The 17081-nt window shown below is 46.4% G+C and overlaps 1 protein-coding gene across 1 annotated transcript in view; it reads left to right on the forward strand.

The window, feature by feature from the left end:
- The window catches only part of CD9 (CD9 molecule), a 32233-nt gene that overhangs the window by 3181 nt on the left and 11971 nt on the right, over positions 1-17081 (forward strand). The window contains exon 2 of the mRNA XM_081309816.1: positions 16951-17053. Within this exon, the coding sequence (XP_081165942.1) occupies positions 16951-17053 (103 nt within the window). The remainder of the gene's footprint in view (positions 1-16950; positions 17054-17081) is intronic.

The following is a 17081-nucleotide window of genomic DNA, read 5'->3' on the forward strand; positions in this document are numbered from 1 at the left end:
AAAATCCCCAGAGCCAAATTCCATCGGTTTGTATCTGCATTTCCTTCAGACCACCCTGCCTACCTTTCTACTCCCCCACCCAAATAAAAAGGCTGGGAGGGAAAACATCTTACTATGTTAGAGTGACAAACAGCACAAGTATTTCAAGCTGTGAAGTGGGTGTCCAGGCTTAAGCCAAGCCAGGAATGCGTCTTTCTCATTCTTTTGCCCAAAATCCTAGCCTGCAAATTAAGGGCTTTCTGTCCTCTTCATGGTCAGAGAAGGGGAAAAGCTTGGAGCAGAGGAGGTGATGGGTTGGCTACACTGGAGAGCAGACCCGAGCACCACTATTTTCTGTCCATTTGCCCAGACCTCAGTTTCCTCATCTGTAAAACCAATGCATTGGAGCAAATGGTCCCAAAAGGTCCCTCAAGCCAGCCTATGAAACCAACCTCACCACACCACCTACAGAAATAGGATTTTCCCACATGACCCAAAATAGGAGTCAGGATGTAAAAACACATGGCAGATAGTGAGGCTTCTCAGAATTTGGCTTCTCTTAACCTGTATCTTGGAGGAACCTTGTTCTTGCATCTGTATTCCTGGTACTAGGTCTTTACTCATCCTAGGTAGGGTCTCTCTGTTCTGGGTGTTCTGTTTTCATTGCCCATATACCTGAGCCATTTGTGGTCATTCCGTCTAATAGTCAAAGTTCCAGCTTTGGATTCAATGTCCCCATCACCGAGAGGATCACAGCGAGGGTTTAAGGCATGTGTGTAATGCACTTAGCACAGTCAATGCCAGGTCATCCCCGGACCCCAGCAGCTATTGTTAGAAGGTGGAAAGAGGTTTGAAGCTGTGGAGAGGGTGGGAGCAATTCCCTGAGAAGTGTGGAAGTTTAAACCACAGATGGAGCCAGGAGCACACTCCCAGTCCACATAGCCTCCCTTCTTTTCCACCTCCTCCTGCATCAGTGCCAACCTCTTTCCCCGCAGGGAAACACTGACTCCATTTCATGTGTTGGTACTTGTCTGACTGCGGTGGGAGGGAGCATTTCTGAAAATAAAACTGCATGTCAGAGAAACCTAAGGCATCAGGAGGTGAGGTTCTGGGCAGGGCATGGATTTGGGTGGGGGGTGGTGGCAAAGGCCCCTCCCCCGCTTCCCTCACTTGTCACCTCCTCCAGAAGCTGTTTGACTTGGATGTTGGACTGAGCTGGTGGCTGGGCTGTTGCATAAAATGGCTTCCCAGGTCTGGCACCCAGACCGTATGAGCTGGTGGTGAAGCTCTGTGTTTGTGCTGGAGCTGGCAGGTTTGGGGAGAGGTGAGCTGAGGCCAGGTATCAGCTGCAGACTTCTCCCCTGCCCACATCTTTACGCTTTCTCCCCCACCATCACTGTTGGCAACCCCAGCGATGGTTGCCAACAACAGAGATTCAACTCCTGATCTTTGGGTCATGGGAGGAGCATTCCTGTATACACCGCTCACACTCACTCTCTGCATACACACTCTCACCCACATGATCTTCCTCTGGTTTCATAGTGGCTGACAGCACCAAACCAGACCTGTGCTCAAAGGAAGCAGCCGCTGGTTGAGACCTGAATTTGGAAGGGCATTGATAAGCAGCCCTATCTGGGGGCCCTGCTCACCAGAGCCCTTACTCTCCTAAATGAGTCTTTTGTGGCTTCTGGTGTCACAAATCAGCATTCTCACACCTTCCTTTGGGAGGAGTGTTGGATGTGAACCTTCCCTCTTGCACACAGAGCTGTGTCCCAGGTTGGTTCTGTTTATTTCCTTGTTCAGTTCAATTTTACAAGGAGGTGTGGCTTCTGCAGTTGGTTGCAGTTTGCAACTTAATAACACCTTGAATTTCCAAAAGCACCTTTTCTTCTATAGGACACAAATTTTAACAGGGTTTTGCCTGGACACATCTGAAGGCAAGGTAGGGGCCTGAGGTCCCCAGGTTTTCACAGCTCCTACAGGTCTATTGCCACCTTATGGGTGGCAATATCCTAGGTGGGCCTGTGTGAAGTCAGGGAAAGAAGGACAGAGACGTTTTAAGAAGCTGGTGTTTACTATGTTCTGTTTACTATGCTCCCTCTCCCAAGTGGGGTCAGTAAAATTTTATTTGAACCTGCTGCAGGTTTTTTCAATCATAAACATTGCAGGAATGAGCTTTACCTGTTATGCACAGGAGAGGAACAGATTCATTGTTTCAGGATTTGCAAATCTCAGACCTAAGCCTTGGAGAACCGGGAGAAATTCCTTGCAACGGAAGAAATTGAGGAGACAAAAAGGACAAATCTTACTATACTTTGTAATTTATATTTTGGAGTTCTGACTGCAGATCTCTTGCCTGTTTTATCCCATGGAAAAAGTCAGGCTGGTCCAGGGACATTTTCATTTTCCATCAAATGATGGCATGCAGCTGTGGAAAGCAACATCCTGTCCCCAGATGAGATAATTTTATAATAATTACATCCATCCGGTAATTTTCTTCCCCCTGACACCACCAAAAAAAAAAAAAAAAATACTAAGTTGTGGATAGTTTTTAAGTATTTTATGTTGTCATCCTAGACGAGGAGATCTTAATCTTTCTAGGGAATCCCATGAAATCAATGAGATCTGCCTCCAGAAAATGTTCTGCCTGATTCCCCACTCCTCACCCCCGTGGGGCAAGGGGTGTTTGCCTTTTTTGTTGTTGTTGTTGTTTTGTTTGTTTGTTCTTTTTTCTTTCCCATGGACCTGAGGACCTAAGGATTTTATTTCAAAGTAGTATAAATGCTTCATATTAGTTTTTCTCCCTTGATTTCTCCTGCTCTGTTCTGAATTCCATGTTTCTGCCCTAAGAAGCAGCTTGCCTTACCAACTCCCTAGGGGCTGCATGGGAGAAGAATAGGGAGTTTTGCAAAAGACATTCAAAACCCTAAGTTCCCATGATGATCAAGTGCAGCCCAAACTAAAGAGCCAGCCTCCCCACCCATTCTCACTGAGTCTAAGCTTAATCATTGCCCAAGGAGTGGCTTTGACTCTCGCTTCATTTAATGAGTGTTCTGTATAGCAAGTCCACAGGAAGAATTCAGCTTTATGAGCTTCCAGCCAGGTTTTGCTTCTTTGGTTAGGTTTTCCCATAGCTTGAATGATTTGCCTCTGTTCTGGAAGAGCAGAGCTCTCACTTTCTCTTCTCCTCCTTCCCACCAAATGGAGCTTGGAAGGACCTCCTGGCCCATCTTGACTCTGAGGGTCTGAGGAAGGAGAAAATGTCTCATGGGGGATTTTTTAGGGAATTGACAAGGAGTCTGGTTAAGTGACAGGGAAAGCCAAAACAGTCTGACTTGGAGAGGGCTCCAAGTTAATTTGATTCCAAAGAAAGTCCCTAGGCAAAGAGGCTTGGGGACTGTTGACTTAGAGAAAAATTAGAAACCTCAGTAATAAGTCCTCCTTGCTTCATCCTCTTGTTGAACACCATGCAGGGGACAGGAGCAGGAATAGGGCTGGCTCTGCCTGTTAGGGAAGTAACTGACCCCTCACAGCTTACCCAATTCATATCCAGGGTTCCAGGGAATGCCTCTCAGACCTGGGCAGTCCAGTGGCCACAACTCCTGACAAGCTCCTGCTTTACATGGGACATTTCCGCATCAGGACTCAGTCCTTGCCTAACTCTCAGTCTGAACTGCATGTAAATGTCCAAGTATAGAAGCAACACAATTCCCATGTGGATCTTAGGATCTTTGACTTGGGAGTTTAAAATACCTTAAAGTAACTTGAATTTATTCATTTCAGAATGAATTTCTGTAACATTCTAGTGTTCCTTTCTTTTCAACCTACTTTGCACCTATAGTATGATAAATGATGATATGAATTTATTAAAACTATAAAATATATAAAGTTCAGCAAAATCAGGCTGAGGGACTCAGTATTGCTTTTCCAGTCAACAGAAGTTAGGGGTCTGAATCCAAGTCACCTCGTCCCACACAGCAATGGCAGTGTGCCAATTTGCACACATGCCCCAATTTCAGTAGGTGTTCTCAGGGTGGGGAACCTTGTACACTTCCCTCTGTGGCCCACTCCTAGAGAGGAATGTCCACCCCAGGGACGCACAGGCCCTGCCCACCAAGGCAGCTTCTCCTGCTCTCCTACTGCCAAGTGAATGCCTTCTTCCTTGCGGTGTGGGGTTGTTGATTTAAATCTATTACTCCCATGCTGGATGTTTTAAGGCTTCCTTTCTATAAACCTGGGACAATCCTTCCATACTCTCTCCTCTCTACTCCAATCAAAGTGCAGCCCTGGCTTCCTAAGACAGCCTGGTTAAATCTCCCTTTAGAGACCCAGAAAACCCATTGCAAATAGAAATTAAGTTCTTGTCCAGTGCTTGGGAGGGACACTTAGTCCCTTTGTAGGACCCCATGATGCGTTTCAAGGGCTGGTGTCCAGAACTGTCACAGAAACCTATAGAGTGAGGCCACCTTGTGCCCTTTGCTGGCTGGATGGTGCTGTGCAAGAAGGGCAGAGACTCTGGGTCCCACTTTGGGGCTATTCCTATAAGGGATGAAAGGACAATGGGCAGTGGATGGACTGCGGTCCCATCTGTGGACATAGTAGCCAATGGGCAGCTTCAGGCAGCAAAAGCAAAGCCAGGAAGAGAAGAAAATGTGCCAAGTTGCTTCAGAGGATCTGCTTCCCAGAGCACTGCTTGTGTTTAGTGGAGCCAGGGTGTGGACCAAGCGCTCAGGCCAGAGGCCAGTGAGAGGAAGCAGCAGCTCCTTCTTAGGCTCTGTTCATCCAACAGCTCTTCCCTGAGAGAGGCCAGGCTCAGGCCACCTCTCGAGACATGCACGTTGCAGGTGTCTTTCTTCCCTTGCACCTGGGCTCTCTTAGGGCCTGTAGAGATAGAAGGTATCACTTTTGAAAGGGGATCAGATGTGGTTAGGATAGAGGAAGGGGAAAAGGAAAAAATTCTGGCTTAGAAATAAAAGAAAGAGATCAAAAAGACCAACAGTTCCGGGACTGGGGGTGTAGTCAGAGGCCCAGGGTTCCATCCCTAGCACTAGAGGGAAAAAAAAAAAGAAAAGAAAAAAGTTACACAGGTTAACAAAACAATTGAGAATTTGGGCTTTGCAGTCAGTTCTGAGTTCAAGCTCTATTATTTATTTGTCATGTCATCTCAGGCATGCAACTTAACTTCTGTGCCCCAGTGTTCTAATCTTGAAAAAAAGAACAAGGCCCAGTGCACCTGTCATCCCGCAACTCAGGAGACTGAGGCAGGGGGATTACAAGGCCAGTCTCATCAATTTAGCAAGCCCCTAAGCAACTTATCAAAAATTAAAAAGAGGATTGTGACTGGGAGTGTAGCTCAGTGGTAAAACATCCCTGGGTTCAATCACTGGTACCAAAGAAAGAAGATGATATAACTGACGAACTGGGCCTGTTGTGAAAATTAAATAGTGTAGGTGAGGTGCTTAGGGTGGGGTACTTGCTGTCTAAAAGTTAAAAGACCTAAAATGTAGGTGGGAACCATAGCAAAGGGACAGGGCAGGTGATAGGTGAGGTAGGAGTTTGGGAACCTGGGCCCTTGTTCCCATTGCTGGCCTGGGGCTCTGATGTCCGGGATGGGGGAGGATAGTGTTCACCTGAGCGGTGCTAGGAGTACCTTTGGCAACACTGCCAGTCCATGTACCACGTGGCAGTGCCTGAAAGCTGTAAAACAGAGAGAGAACGAGAGAGGGACATCTCTGACCTCTGGGGCCTTGCAGGCACCTACTAACGAGTTCTGCAGATGGAGCAGGAACTGGCTGGTCCACGTGGTAAAGAGTGTGAGCAAGAGTGTGTATGTATAATCTCTAGGCATCTTAGTGAGGCATACACAATGAAAAACAAATGTGTGGTATTCTGGAATTTAAAGCAAAACATCCCCAAAACAGTCTCCCACATCAGATGATTTTGGTTAAGATCAGAATGCCTGCTTTCAGCAGAAAAGGGATTTATTTATGGGCTGGCCAGTGTGTGCTATGCATCTGGCAAGCCGTCAGTGGAAACTTGAAATGAGATTTCTTGTTTGGAAAAAGGCTACCTTGGGCCTCATGCATGCTAGGCAAGATGCTACCACTGAACTATACCCCCTGCCCAAGGGCTCTGGTTTTTAAATGATGCTGACTTCATCCATGGAAGGGAGGATTTCTCAACCCTTGAACTTGTCCAGACCAGGTAGCTGCTTCATTTCCATAAAGGTATGCTGAGAAAAAGCTTAAGTGGCCCTAAATCTCCTGCCACACCCTACCCTAGAGAGGGGACCAAGCTACCTCCCTTCTACCAAGTATGGGACAGGCATTTGAGTGACTGATCGCTGCATGACCCATGCTGTGCATGTGACAGAAGGAGAGATCTGAGTCACTCTGTATTTGCTCTGTGACCATAGGCAAGTCATAACATCTCTGAGCCTATTTTCTCATTTGTAACTAGGATGATCCTGACCATATCTCAGGATCTAGAACAAACCACTAAGAATCAAAAGGGACAGCAGGACCTCACAGTAAAATTCTAGTCTCCAGGTACTCCTTCTCTCCTGGAAAACCTGTCAAGCTTTGCATTTCTGTTACAGAGAACATCCCCAGTAAGGAAATGCCTTGCATCAGCCTGAGGCCAGGCTTGGGATATGCAAACAAAATTGTCCAAAAGGGCCAGGAAGAGAGATGGTAGCATCCACTGGTGGTAGCTTGGGCCTCGTGCATGCTAGGCAAGATGCTACCACTGAACTACACTCCTTGCCCAAGGGCTCTGGTGTTTAAATGATAGCTATCTTGGGCCCCTTTGCCCCTCCACCCAGGAGCTCCCCAAGGATGCTGGAATCCCCAGAAAGGGAGACCCCAAGGTCAGCAAATAGGCCAGGCATTAGCTTAGGGCACCAGCTTCACAGGTAAGCCCAGGGAATCAGGGGAAATAGACTCCTTCTTTAACTTCATTATATTTGTTTTATAATTTGTTTTAATGTTGAATTATATGGGTAATGAGGTAGGTATCATAATCTCAGAATTTGAGATACAAAATATTCCCAAGAGAAAAAAGTCTGGCTTCCCCAGGACCTGGCTTCTTATGGATGATTGGGGACTTTATTGTGTCCTCCTTCCATCCCTGATACCTTAAAAGAGCAACATGAAGTGACAAGGGGCCATTTATGACCTGGAGTAATTATTAGGGGCAGGGAGTAGGTGAGATGGCTTATTAGACATAGAGATTCCATGGGGAGGCTGCAAATTACCAATCCCCTTAAGCATCATTTCCTTATCTGCATCATGAAAGCAATAATATAGCCCACATCTCAGGTTGTTAAGAGGAATGAATAGTGGGATGTTTAATGCAAAGCTATCATCCTGGGCCTGGCTCGTAGCATAAGTTCAGGGCTGGCTTCTGCCACTGTTGCAGGCATTAGCATTACCCCGCTCCTCCTTCAGTGGTGTCCATCTTGTCCTAAAGGTTCACACTCACTACAGCTCCCTATTTCAGCTCTGGGGAACCACATCAAAGCCAAGGCCTTATGTCCTGTCTTCCTTTCAGAACAGGAAGTGGAGGTTTTAGCTTTCTACCTCTCTATAGAATACCCAGTTCTAAAGTTGGGAGAGAGCCCACTTTTGTACTTTGCTGGAAATGCCCCATAAGGAAACCCCATTGGCAGAGGCTCACCTGGTGGAACTTCACTTGAAATTTCATTCACAGTAAAAACTGAAAGAAATAAGCTTACTTCACATCCAAACCTCTGAGAAGGGTATCCTTAGCACCACACCCCTACAGTTCATTCCTCATGACTTCCAGAAGGGGATTGATTCCTCTTTTCTAGAACTTTCTTGACCACCTAGGACACCCAGGAACCAGGTCATAGAGAAGAACAGAACCAAAGCCACCATTACTACCCTATGGACACTAGTAATAGAAAATGAGCCTAAGGTAGAAGTGGCCCAGAGACAGCCATGCGTTCTCTCAGGGGACCATCTCTTCTAGCCTCAAGAGAGGAGGAGAAAAACAATCCCAAGTGGTAAGCCCCTCCCCTCTCACCTAGGCTGAGTTATCAAGCCAGGGCAAGTAGAGGAATCCTTGTCACCAAGTTAAGGTTTAAATCAGAGCATTTTGCCAAAGTCAACGTATCCAGGCCCCCTTCTGTCCTGTACCACCTGGGCAATGAGGAAGCACATTGCTGGAGAAAGTGTAGATGTGAGTCATCTACATGGACCTGGTTGAGTTTGAACCCTGACTGTTTTTGTTATCTATGGGGGTTTGTCTTTTTGTTTTGTTTTTTGAGTGAGTTGCTTAACATCTGTGATTCTGAATCAGCTATAAAATAAGGGAGATGAGAGGATGAGGCAGTGAGATATTTACATAACCATCTTTTATAATGTGTGCCACACGTGGGTCCTCACAGACCATAACTATTGCTATTATTATCAAATCACTCTTGTGCCTATTATTTACCAGCCTCTGGAGGAGTTGCCTATGGACAGGAAAACCTGCCTGTGGAGCGAAGGAGACAGCACTAGCTAGATAACCTGCAGCTGGACCACTGGCTTCTGTGTGATTTTGTATTTTTAAAAATGATCTTTCACCAGGAATGGTGGTGCATGCCTATAATCCAGGAGGCTGAAGCAGGAGGATCCCAAGTTTGAGGCCAGCCTAAAGGGCTGATCCTTTAGGGTAAATCTCTAGTTAAAAAAAAAAAAAAACTTTCCAGAGTTTGGAGTTACAAGAGGTCAGAGTCCACTCTCATTCATAATAAAGCCTGGACTAGGAAATAAGGGAAGTTTTTACCAAACTTCAACACTGTCTGATGCAGAAGCTGTGGGAGCCTCTTACACACCCCTGAGTCATCAGGACTTTTGTAGGAGAAGGGTTCCAGGACAGACCTGGGTGGAAAATGTGCATTTGAGAACCAAATGCACGTTCCAACTTGAACTGTTTACTCTGGCTTCCTGGCTCTGAGATTTCAGTGTGGAGCTGCCCAGCCAGCATCTCTCCATTGTAACCTCTCCCTTCCTTCCCACTAGTTCACCCCATAGTCTCTCCCTTCACTGCAACCATAGGGCTTCTCAAACGTGGCCCCCAGGCAAACTCTGTGGCTTTCCAAGGTCAGGGAGATGGAGTCCTCCTCTCCAGATTTCAGCGTAGAGTGGGAGGTCCAGCTCTGCTTCCTTGTCAGGCTGAAGCTGTGACCTCTCCTTACACAGACAAGGAAACCTGAGCTCAGGAAGATCCTACCTCTCTTCCAGGACTTCATACTTCTCAACAGGGATACATGTTGAAAGCTATTCTCTGGGTTCTGCAGCCCCAGAGAGAGCTTTTTCCTGTCTGACCTGCTTGTTCAGTATGTAAATGAAGGCCTGAATTCGTGGTGCCACATCTGAGCATGCGTCAAAGTCAAATAGCACGTCTGACAGGTTCTAGGGGCCACACTTCTTAAGAATCAATCACTAGCTTAGATAGGGGTTTCCTGAATTCCCTTTGAAGATAGAGATTCTAAGTGCCACCTCGAGACACCAGCTTGGTGGAAGCTCAGAGTGCAGAAGTTTTCTGGAGTGGGCCGGGGATATAGCTCAGTGGTAAAACACTTGCTTAGTACAGATGAGGCCCTGGAGTCCATCCTCAGCACTGCCAAAAAAAAAAAAAAAAAAGAAAAAGAAAGAAAGAAGAAGCAGCAGCAGCAGCTTTCTAGAGAAAGGACACGGTCCTCAGGTTGGCCTGCCCACCAGTTCCTGGGATGGTCATGCCCCCAAAGGGGACTTCTGTTCTCTAGGGCTGTGATCTCTGGAGCTTTTCAATTCCCCTCTAATAAAACTGAAGTCGGTCGTGTGCCCTGTGGATGGATACCTTTAAATTTTGCCATGAGCTGATAGTTTGCTTGTGTTCCCTAAGGAGAGAGCGAGCCATACCATTTCTTCTACTGATTGAAATGAAATTTGGTTTTGTTGCCGCTGTTTTAATGGCATGGTGATGCAGAACTCCAAGACCTGCCCAAGTGTGTCCACCATTCGGAGGCCAGCAACTCTAGCTGCATTTAAAGCTGGGGAGGAGGATAAGGAGAGGATCATAGGAGACTTCAACACTGGGATCCTCTTTGTTCTTGCTGGCTCTGCCGGGCCCAGCCTCCTGACTAGTGACTCTGCCCATCCCAGGCTTGACATTCCATGGTGAGCCGAAGTTGGTATGGAGATGGGTGAGGCCCAGAGCCTGCAGGTCTGGGTGGCCGGACTAGTTTTTAAATGTTGAATCTTGGTGGACACAGAAGGCCTTATCTCTTCCTCTGTGATTTTCTTAAAGGCTGGTGGGGATACCTACAGCCTTAGGTTTGGTCTGTTACTGACTTCCTGGCTATTGCAGAAAACTATGCCTGTGGTCACTCAAGTTCAGGGTGTTCAAAACAAAAGCAAAATCCAGGGCTGATAAGCATCTTACTGAAGGAGGGCATTCAAGAGAACAAGCTTTCCTGGGCATGGTGGCACACACCTATTAGCCCCTGCACTTCAGGAGACTGAAGCAAGAGGATTGTGTGTTCCAGGCCAGCCTGAGTAACTAAGCAAGACCCTGTCTCAAAATCAAAATAAAAAGGGATTGTGGTGTAACTCAATGCACCCCTGGGTTCAATCCCTGATAGTGCAAGATAGATAAGAAGGAGCGAGAACTACGGGGAAGTTTCCTTTCTTGCCTAACCCAGTAAAATCCTGTCCCTCTCTGTTCCCTCCCTCTGTGGCAACTCCCTTCTGCAGAGTTCAGTCTGAGGTCCCAGGAAATATGGAAGCCAAGCAGTTTTCTAACCTTCCCTCCGCACTTGGCTTTGGCATTTCCACCTAATCATCTGATCATGGTGGACTTATGGGAGGTGGTTCATGGGTGTGAAGTAGGTAAACTTATCCATCTTCCTTCACCACTCAACACTCACACAGACTCTCTTAAAAAAGAAAACACAACCCCAGTGTCCTAAATTATCCCGCCTCTGCCCAGCCACTGTCTTAGATCATAGGAGGACACACACCAGGCATCCATAGAATGCCTGTGAATTGTCTTTCTCAAGGTTTGTTACTATTAACATTGTCATTATCGGGTTTTTTTCCCTACAGAATCTGACTGGCTATAGCACTTCACAGTTTTCAGAGTATGTAACCTACCTGGGGACCTGGGATTGAACCCAAGAGCGCTTAACCACTTTTTATTTTTTATTTTGAGACAGGTCTCACCAAGTTGCTCAGAGCCTCACTAAGTTGCTGAGGCTGGCTTTAAACCTGTAATCCTCCTGCCTCCGCCTCCATGATTTCTTTTTTAATTCTCTGGAACTGGATACATTTCCTTTAACTCTCAGTGTATGTTTCAGGATAAGATTTCTGTACTTGTCCCTGAGGCAAGATTTGCAGTGACTCACTGAAATGCTGATCTTAGCTAGGTGCCTTGTCAGCCAGGTGTACTTTCGGTGGTGAGTGAATATGGAAAGAGAAGACGATCAAGAAACTCTATGGTGGGCCTCAGTTTAGGGCAATGCTAGGTTTTCATGTCTCTGAAGCTGCCAATAAACCCCACATGACCGGGTCACCTGTGTGTTCATCTAAAATTAGAGAATCTAGGTATCTGAGAGAAGTGGAGATGCTGATGGAGTTTCAGATACACAGCAAAGACATGGACTTTAAAGGAACATCATTTTTCAAAAAGACTTAATAAAGATTTGCCCTTAAATCTCAATTGCAACCTATGTCACATGCAGAGAGAGAAATATTTGTCATTCACCAGATACTTCTTATGTATCCCTTATGGGTCTTTCTCAGCATTTTCTCTGGGTAAATAATTATTTCTGGGTCTTGTTGTAAGATATTAGAAAATGGATCCAATGAAGAACTGGGTGGAAAGAAGGCTTGTCCAAAGAACAAGTGAATTTTAGAGGTCCTCTGACACTGGAGGAATCATACATTTATAGGATAATTATTTTCTAATGATTATTTGGTCCAAAGTGTAGATGGGACAGGGTAAACAAAAAGAACTAGGAAGTCACCCTGACCTCCAGAGTTTGGACTCGCTCTGGTGAGATGGGAGACTAAAGATCAGACAGAGGAGGGGCAGAACCTGAGGATGTAGGGGTGAGGGTGTTTCCAGGGATTGCACCTGGGAGGAGACTGGGAGACCTTGGGGGAAGAGCAGGCCTAGGTGGCCAGGGTAGCCTTTCAGGAGGGAAGGACCTGTGTGAGCCGAGGTGGGAATGCCAGAGGCTGATTTAGGAAACTTTGAGCTTGCATTTGAGGAGCAGAGGAGGCAGGTTCAGTGGTATTTGCTGCTGGGGACAGATTGAGAGAGTGGAGCTGTGAGTCGTTAGAGGAATTAGCAAAGACTTGGCAGTTAAAGGATAGGGCAGAGCCATGAGGTTGAGGAAAGAGAGTTTTTGATTCTTGTGTTTGTTGTGTTGATTCTTAGGATCAAGAAAGCTGCCCATGTGCTATTGGCAGAGACAGAATTGCAGAGGCAGGAAAGAAGTGAATTAATGGGGCAGGTTCTTGAAGGAGACAGGAAGTTTTGAGGGAGAGAGAAATGGGGGGGGGGGGTGCCCAGCTGATGCTGCTTTTTTAGACATTTATCTTTAGAATAGTGTTAGACCTCCTTTTAACTTCCCTCATTGAAACATGGTAACATCTTACATTACCAGGTTACATTTGTCACAATCAAGAGGCCAGCATTGGTTACATGACTGTTAACTAAGCTCCAGACATATTGAGATATCACAGGTATTTCTACTAATGTCCTTTATCAGTTCCAGTGTCCCACCCAAGATACCACATGACTGTCTCCTTAGACTCATCCAGTCTGTGACAGCTTGTCTCTTCTTGTGTTTCATGGCCTTGACATTTTTGTTTGTTAATTTTTTTTTTCCTCCTTTGGTACTGGTGATTGAACCCAGAGGCACTCTACCTCTGGGCTCTATTCCTAGTCCTTGTATTTTGAGACACAGTCTCCCCATGTTGCTGAGACTGGCCTTGAACTTGTGATTTTTCCCACCTCAGCCTCATAAGTCACTGAAATTACAGGCATGCACCACTGCACCCGGCAGACCTTAACAGTTTTGAGAAATACCGGCCAAAGTATTTTGTAAACTGTCCTCAATTTAGTTTTGTCTCGTGGCTCATCTTCTAAGAAACAAAGTTGGCATAAGTGAAGAAACAAAGAAATTTCCAATGAAATCATGGGGGAAAAAACTATCCTTTTTCTCTTTACACTGTCAAATGGAACCATTTGGGGCCAGATGGCAAAGGAGCTTTTCCCAGCAAAACCAGACTGTTTCCATTTGCTTTTGTTGGAAACAAAACAAAAAAAAAGGTAACCAGGCAGACTGTAGGCAGGGCCTCAGGCTGGGAGTGATGACTGTGGACTCTCTTCCTCCATCCCACCAGCTGGTGATCAGGCACATTGCTGTCCTCTTTCTAGGCCCCACCAGAATCTGCATCAAAACTGCTCAGATCCTGTGATAACCAACAAAAGAGGCAACAGCCGTAGCCACGTGTCAGTTTATTAACCTGAGAACAAACCATCAACTTGCCTCCCAGGCCCCTATACGGGCATCCCTCAGTGTCCACAGGAGATTGGTTCCAGGACCTTTCCCTTTCCCACCCCTACCCCTTCCCCAAAATCCGAGGATGCCCAAGTCCTTTCCATAAAATGACATAGTATTTGCATATAACTTATAATGTAAATGCTGTATAAATAGTTATCACAATATTTTGTTTAGGCAATAAGGACAAAGCCGAAAGTCTATAGGTGTTCAAAACAGATACAATCATTACAGATTTAAGTCCATTTTCCATCTGAGGTTGGTTGAACCCACACAAGCAGAACCCGCTGACTATGTTCTTATTATGGGGTCCCTTAATAATTGACTTGGTGCCCTTTTTAAAGGTCAAAGCTGACTGATTGTTGCTGCTTGTCCCTTTTCGTTATTTCTCCTATTATTGAAGTAGCTGGGGGTGAGAACTGGCTTGTGGGGAAGGGAGTCCCCTTCAATGCCCTGCCAAAAAAGCGAGTTCTCCTGGGCGATGCTTTAGGGCCCCTGAGTGCAGCCTTAACAACCATGGGTTAGTCAGGTTTCATGGCCCTGCCACCCCAGTCCATTGTGACCCAACCAACTGAAGCAGTCTCTGGAATAGCATTACAGAAAATGGGGCAGCTAATGGCTTCCACAGTATCACCTCAGGCCTATTAGCTCAGAAATTTAATCAAAAAAGGCAACAGCTCAGTCCTCTGTGATTTTTGTGAACCACATATTCCCAGTCCTGCCCCTGGCCCTCCCTTCCTTTCCTCTTGAAACTCCCTCCCCTCTGACGGTGCTTTTAGGTAGAAGAGGTAGAGATCTATTATTGGTTTTTCCATTTCTCTCGCTCCACCTGCTTTTCCTTCCTCATTGTCCCATAGGGTTATAACTTTGACAAGCCAGCAGCATGACGTTAGGTTTGGGGAAGAGTCCAAATACACGGAACTCCCAGCTTCTGCACCTGGCCTTGTCCTTGGCCAAGGTTAGACCTGAAATGCTTTCTTTTCCTTCTGGTTCCAGTTCTCCAACCCTGTGCCCTTCTTAGTATCTGTACATGTAGAACCAGATAAACAGCTGCACTTTCTTGGCTTCTATAAAGTGAAAGGGGCCTTCCCACCGCAGGTTATACTTGTGCACCCCATTGATATCTAAGCCTGGGGCCACTTCCCAAGAGACCCAGCTGCTGCCCTTGGGAAGCTTCTATGCGGAGGGCAGCTTTATGCCATCCTCTGCTGCTTAGTCCCTGAGCATGGAATTCTTTTCATTCTTTTCCTATTTTGGAATTTTCCTCACTGATAAGGGATGGGTGAATAATTTCACTCAACAATGGGGTAAGATGACTTGGGAATAATTCCTTGGTGCGCACAAGCCTAGAGAAGAAAGGTCAGGAGCACTGCTGGCCCCGGGTCCAGGCATTCTCGCAACAGGACTGCTGAGGACAAAGGCCAGAAGAGGACCTGTGCCACCAGGGCCTGCTCATCCACAGAGCCCAGACCCACCATGTGCTCATCTAGTACCCTGTGTATGGGGCTTGGGCCACACACTTTTGCTAGCTCAGGTGCCTCCAGCTGGGCCCCACCTCCTAGTGCTCTGGCTGCCAGATAGAGGAGAATATCCAGCCTGAGTCCAGAGAGGTTGAGACTCCTTCTCCATCATGAAGAGATCTTCTGCTGTCTTTGGATTAGACTGGGAGACTTTCATGACTGAAGGTCACCTTCATGACTTAATAATAAAAAGGAAAATCTGACCTGCGTCCTTAAACCCAGAACCCTCAGGTTCTTTTAACTCTAGAACTTCTACCCCCTTCAAACCTGGCACCCATGAGTTTTTCTCTTCCACAGTGTCCAGCTGCAGGGCACTTGGTTCCGTGTCGTTCTTACTGATGCTTCGCATTGCCTTACTTAACGTAGGGACTGAGAGGTGTGGGAAGATGCTGACTGGCCACAGATTGAAGGTGCCATGTCGACTGACCTTCATGCTGAGAAGATCGTGTTGTTCGCCAAAAGCCCATTCCGTGTCTCATCCTTCAGAAGGACTCGTTCTAATATAATCTCCTGTATTCTTTAGACATACTTAAAAGGCAAGGGAGAGCCACACCTTTCCATTCCTGTTTTATTGATGGGAAACCTAAAGCAATAGAACTTAAACTGAGAATTAACAGACCTGCTAACTTAAACTAGAATTAACTCAGTGATGAGGCCAAATCAGCTTCTGCCACGGGGGGTGCAGGCAAGGTTGTGACCACTGCAGGCTGAGGTCCTGAGTGGTCCTTCCCACTGCCACCATCTCCACTTTCCCCCCAGCATGTCCAGACTCACTGCCATTGCATGGAGAAAAGGAGAGGGGGGGAAGAGGGGCCTGTCTATACCACAGGCTGTCACAGCTGTCAGGACAGACAACCAAGGTCCCTGGAGAGCAGGGCTCTGACTTAAATGTGCCTCCATTTAGGTGGGCTGACTAACCAAACCTGGTCCCACTCCCAAGTTCAGCTGGCCACGCATCACTCCCCGGGGAAGCCCTGGTACGAGCAGTGAGGGAGCTCAGCTGCCACTGGGAGCAGGGGTTTGACAGGAGGCCACCTCCATAGCATCTGCTTCAACAGTGCCAGGCCAAGATCTGGACTCATGAGTTAAGGATTGATGTGGATAAGCAAGAGCAAACTCTTGATATGTCATTTGCTAAGTAATGTGGTCTCCCTGGGCATTCATGTGTGCATATCTATGTAACCAACACCCAAGTAAAAAATGAGATTATTACACTTTGCACACAGTGAAGCGCACCTCCCAATTTCTCAGGCGTCTGAGGCAGGAGGATCTTTTGAGCCCAGGAGTTAGAGACCAACCTAGGCAACATTGTAGAGTGAATGAAAATATTGCCAGACTTCTGGAAACCCACCTACCCACCCACCATGTGCTCATCCCTGAGCATAAATCCCTCCCTCTACTAGAGAACACCACTTTCTTTATGATCATTGCTTTCTTATTTTTCCTTTATCATTTTTATGTGCAATAATTACAGTATAATTTTAACTATGGAATCATATTGTATGAATTCTTGTGGCTCTTGCTTTTGTTCATTGTGAGATTCACTCATTGAAGTGCATGTAGCTGTAGCTATTAGTCTTCAGAGCTATATAGTATTTTATTGCCTATAAAGTACCCAGGCTGTTTTGCTAGTAGGTAATGACTTATTCTCAGCTTGCTGATATTTTTGGCACATGGATTGATCACACACACCCATGACTTCTACTAGAAGGTGCACGTGAGGGCCAGAGACCAAAGGTGGTCCCAAGTCTTTTGCAAGTCCCCATGCTCTCTCCCAATTAAGTCTTATTAGGCTTCATCATTTTCTTAATTCAGAGACCTTTGTCCTTCAGCATTTGGGGACTGTTTTCCCTGGCAGCCAGGATTATCACCATTTTCATTATCTTGCAGCTTGCTGGAATTGCAGTCCTTGCCATTGGACTATGGCTCCGATTCGACTCTCAGACCAAGAGCATCTTCGAGCAAGAAGCTAATCATTCCAGCTTCTACACAGGTGAGGAGGGAAAACTGTGGTGCTTCTT

This window comes from Spermophilus citellus, assembly GCF_964194105.1.
Source record: "Spermophilus citellus genome assembly, chromosome: 10".
In the NCBI taxonomy this organism is placed as follows: Eukaryota; Metazoa; Chordata; class Mammalia; order Rodentia; family Sciuridae; genus Spermophilus; species Spermophilus citellus.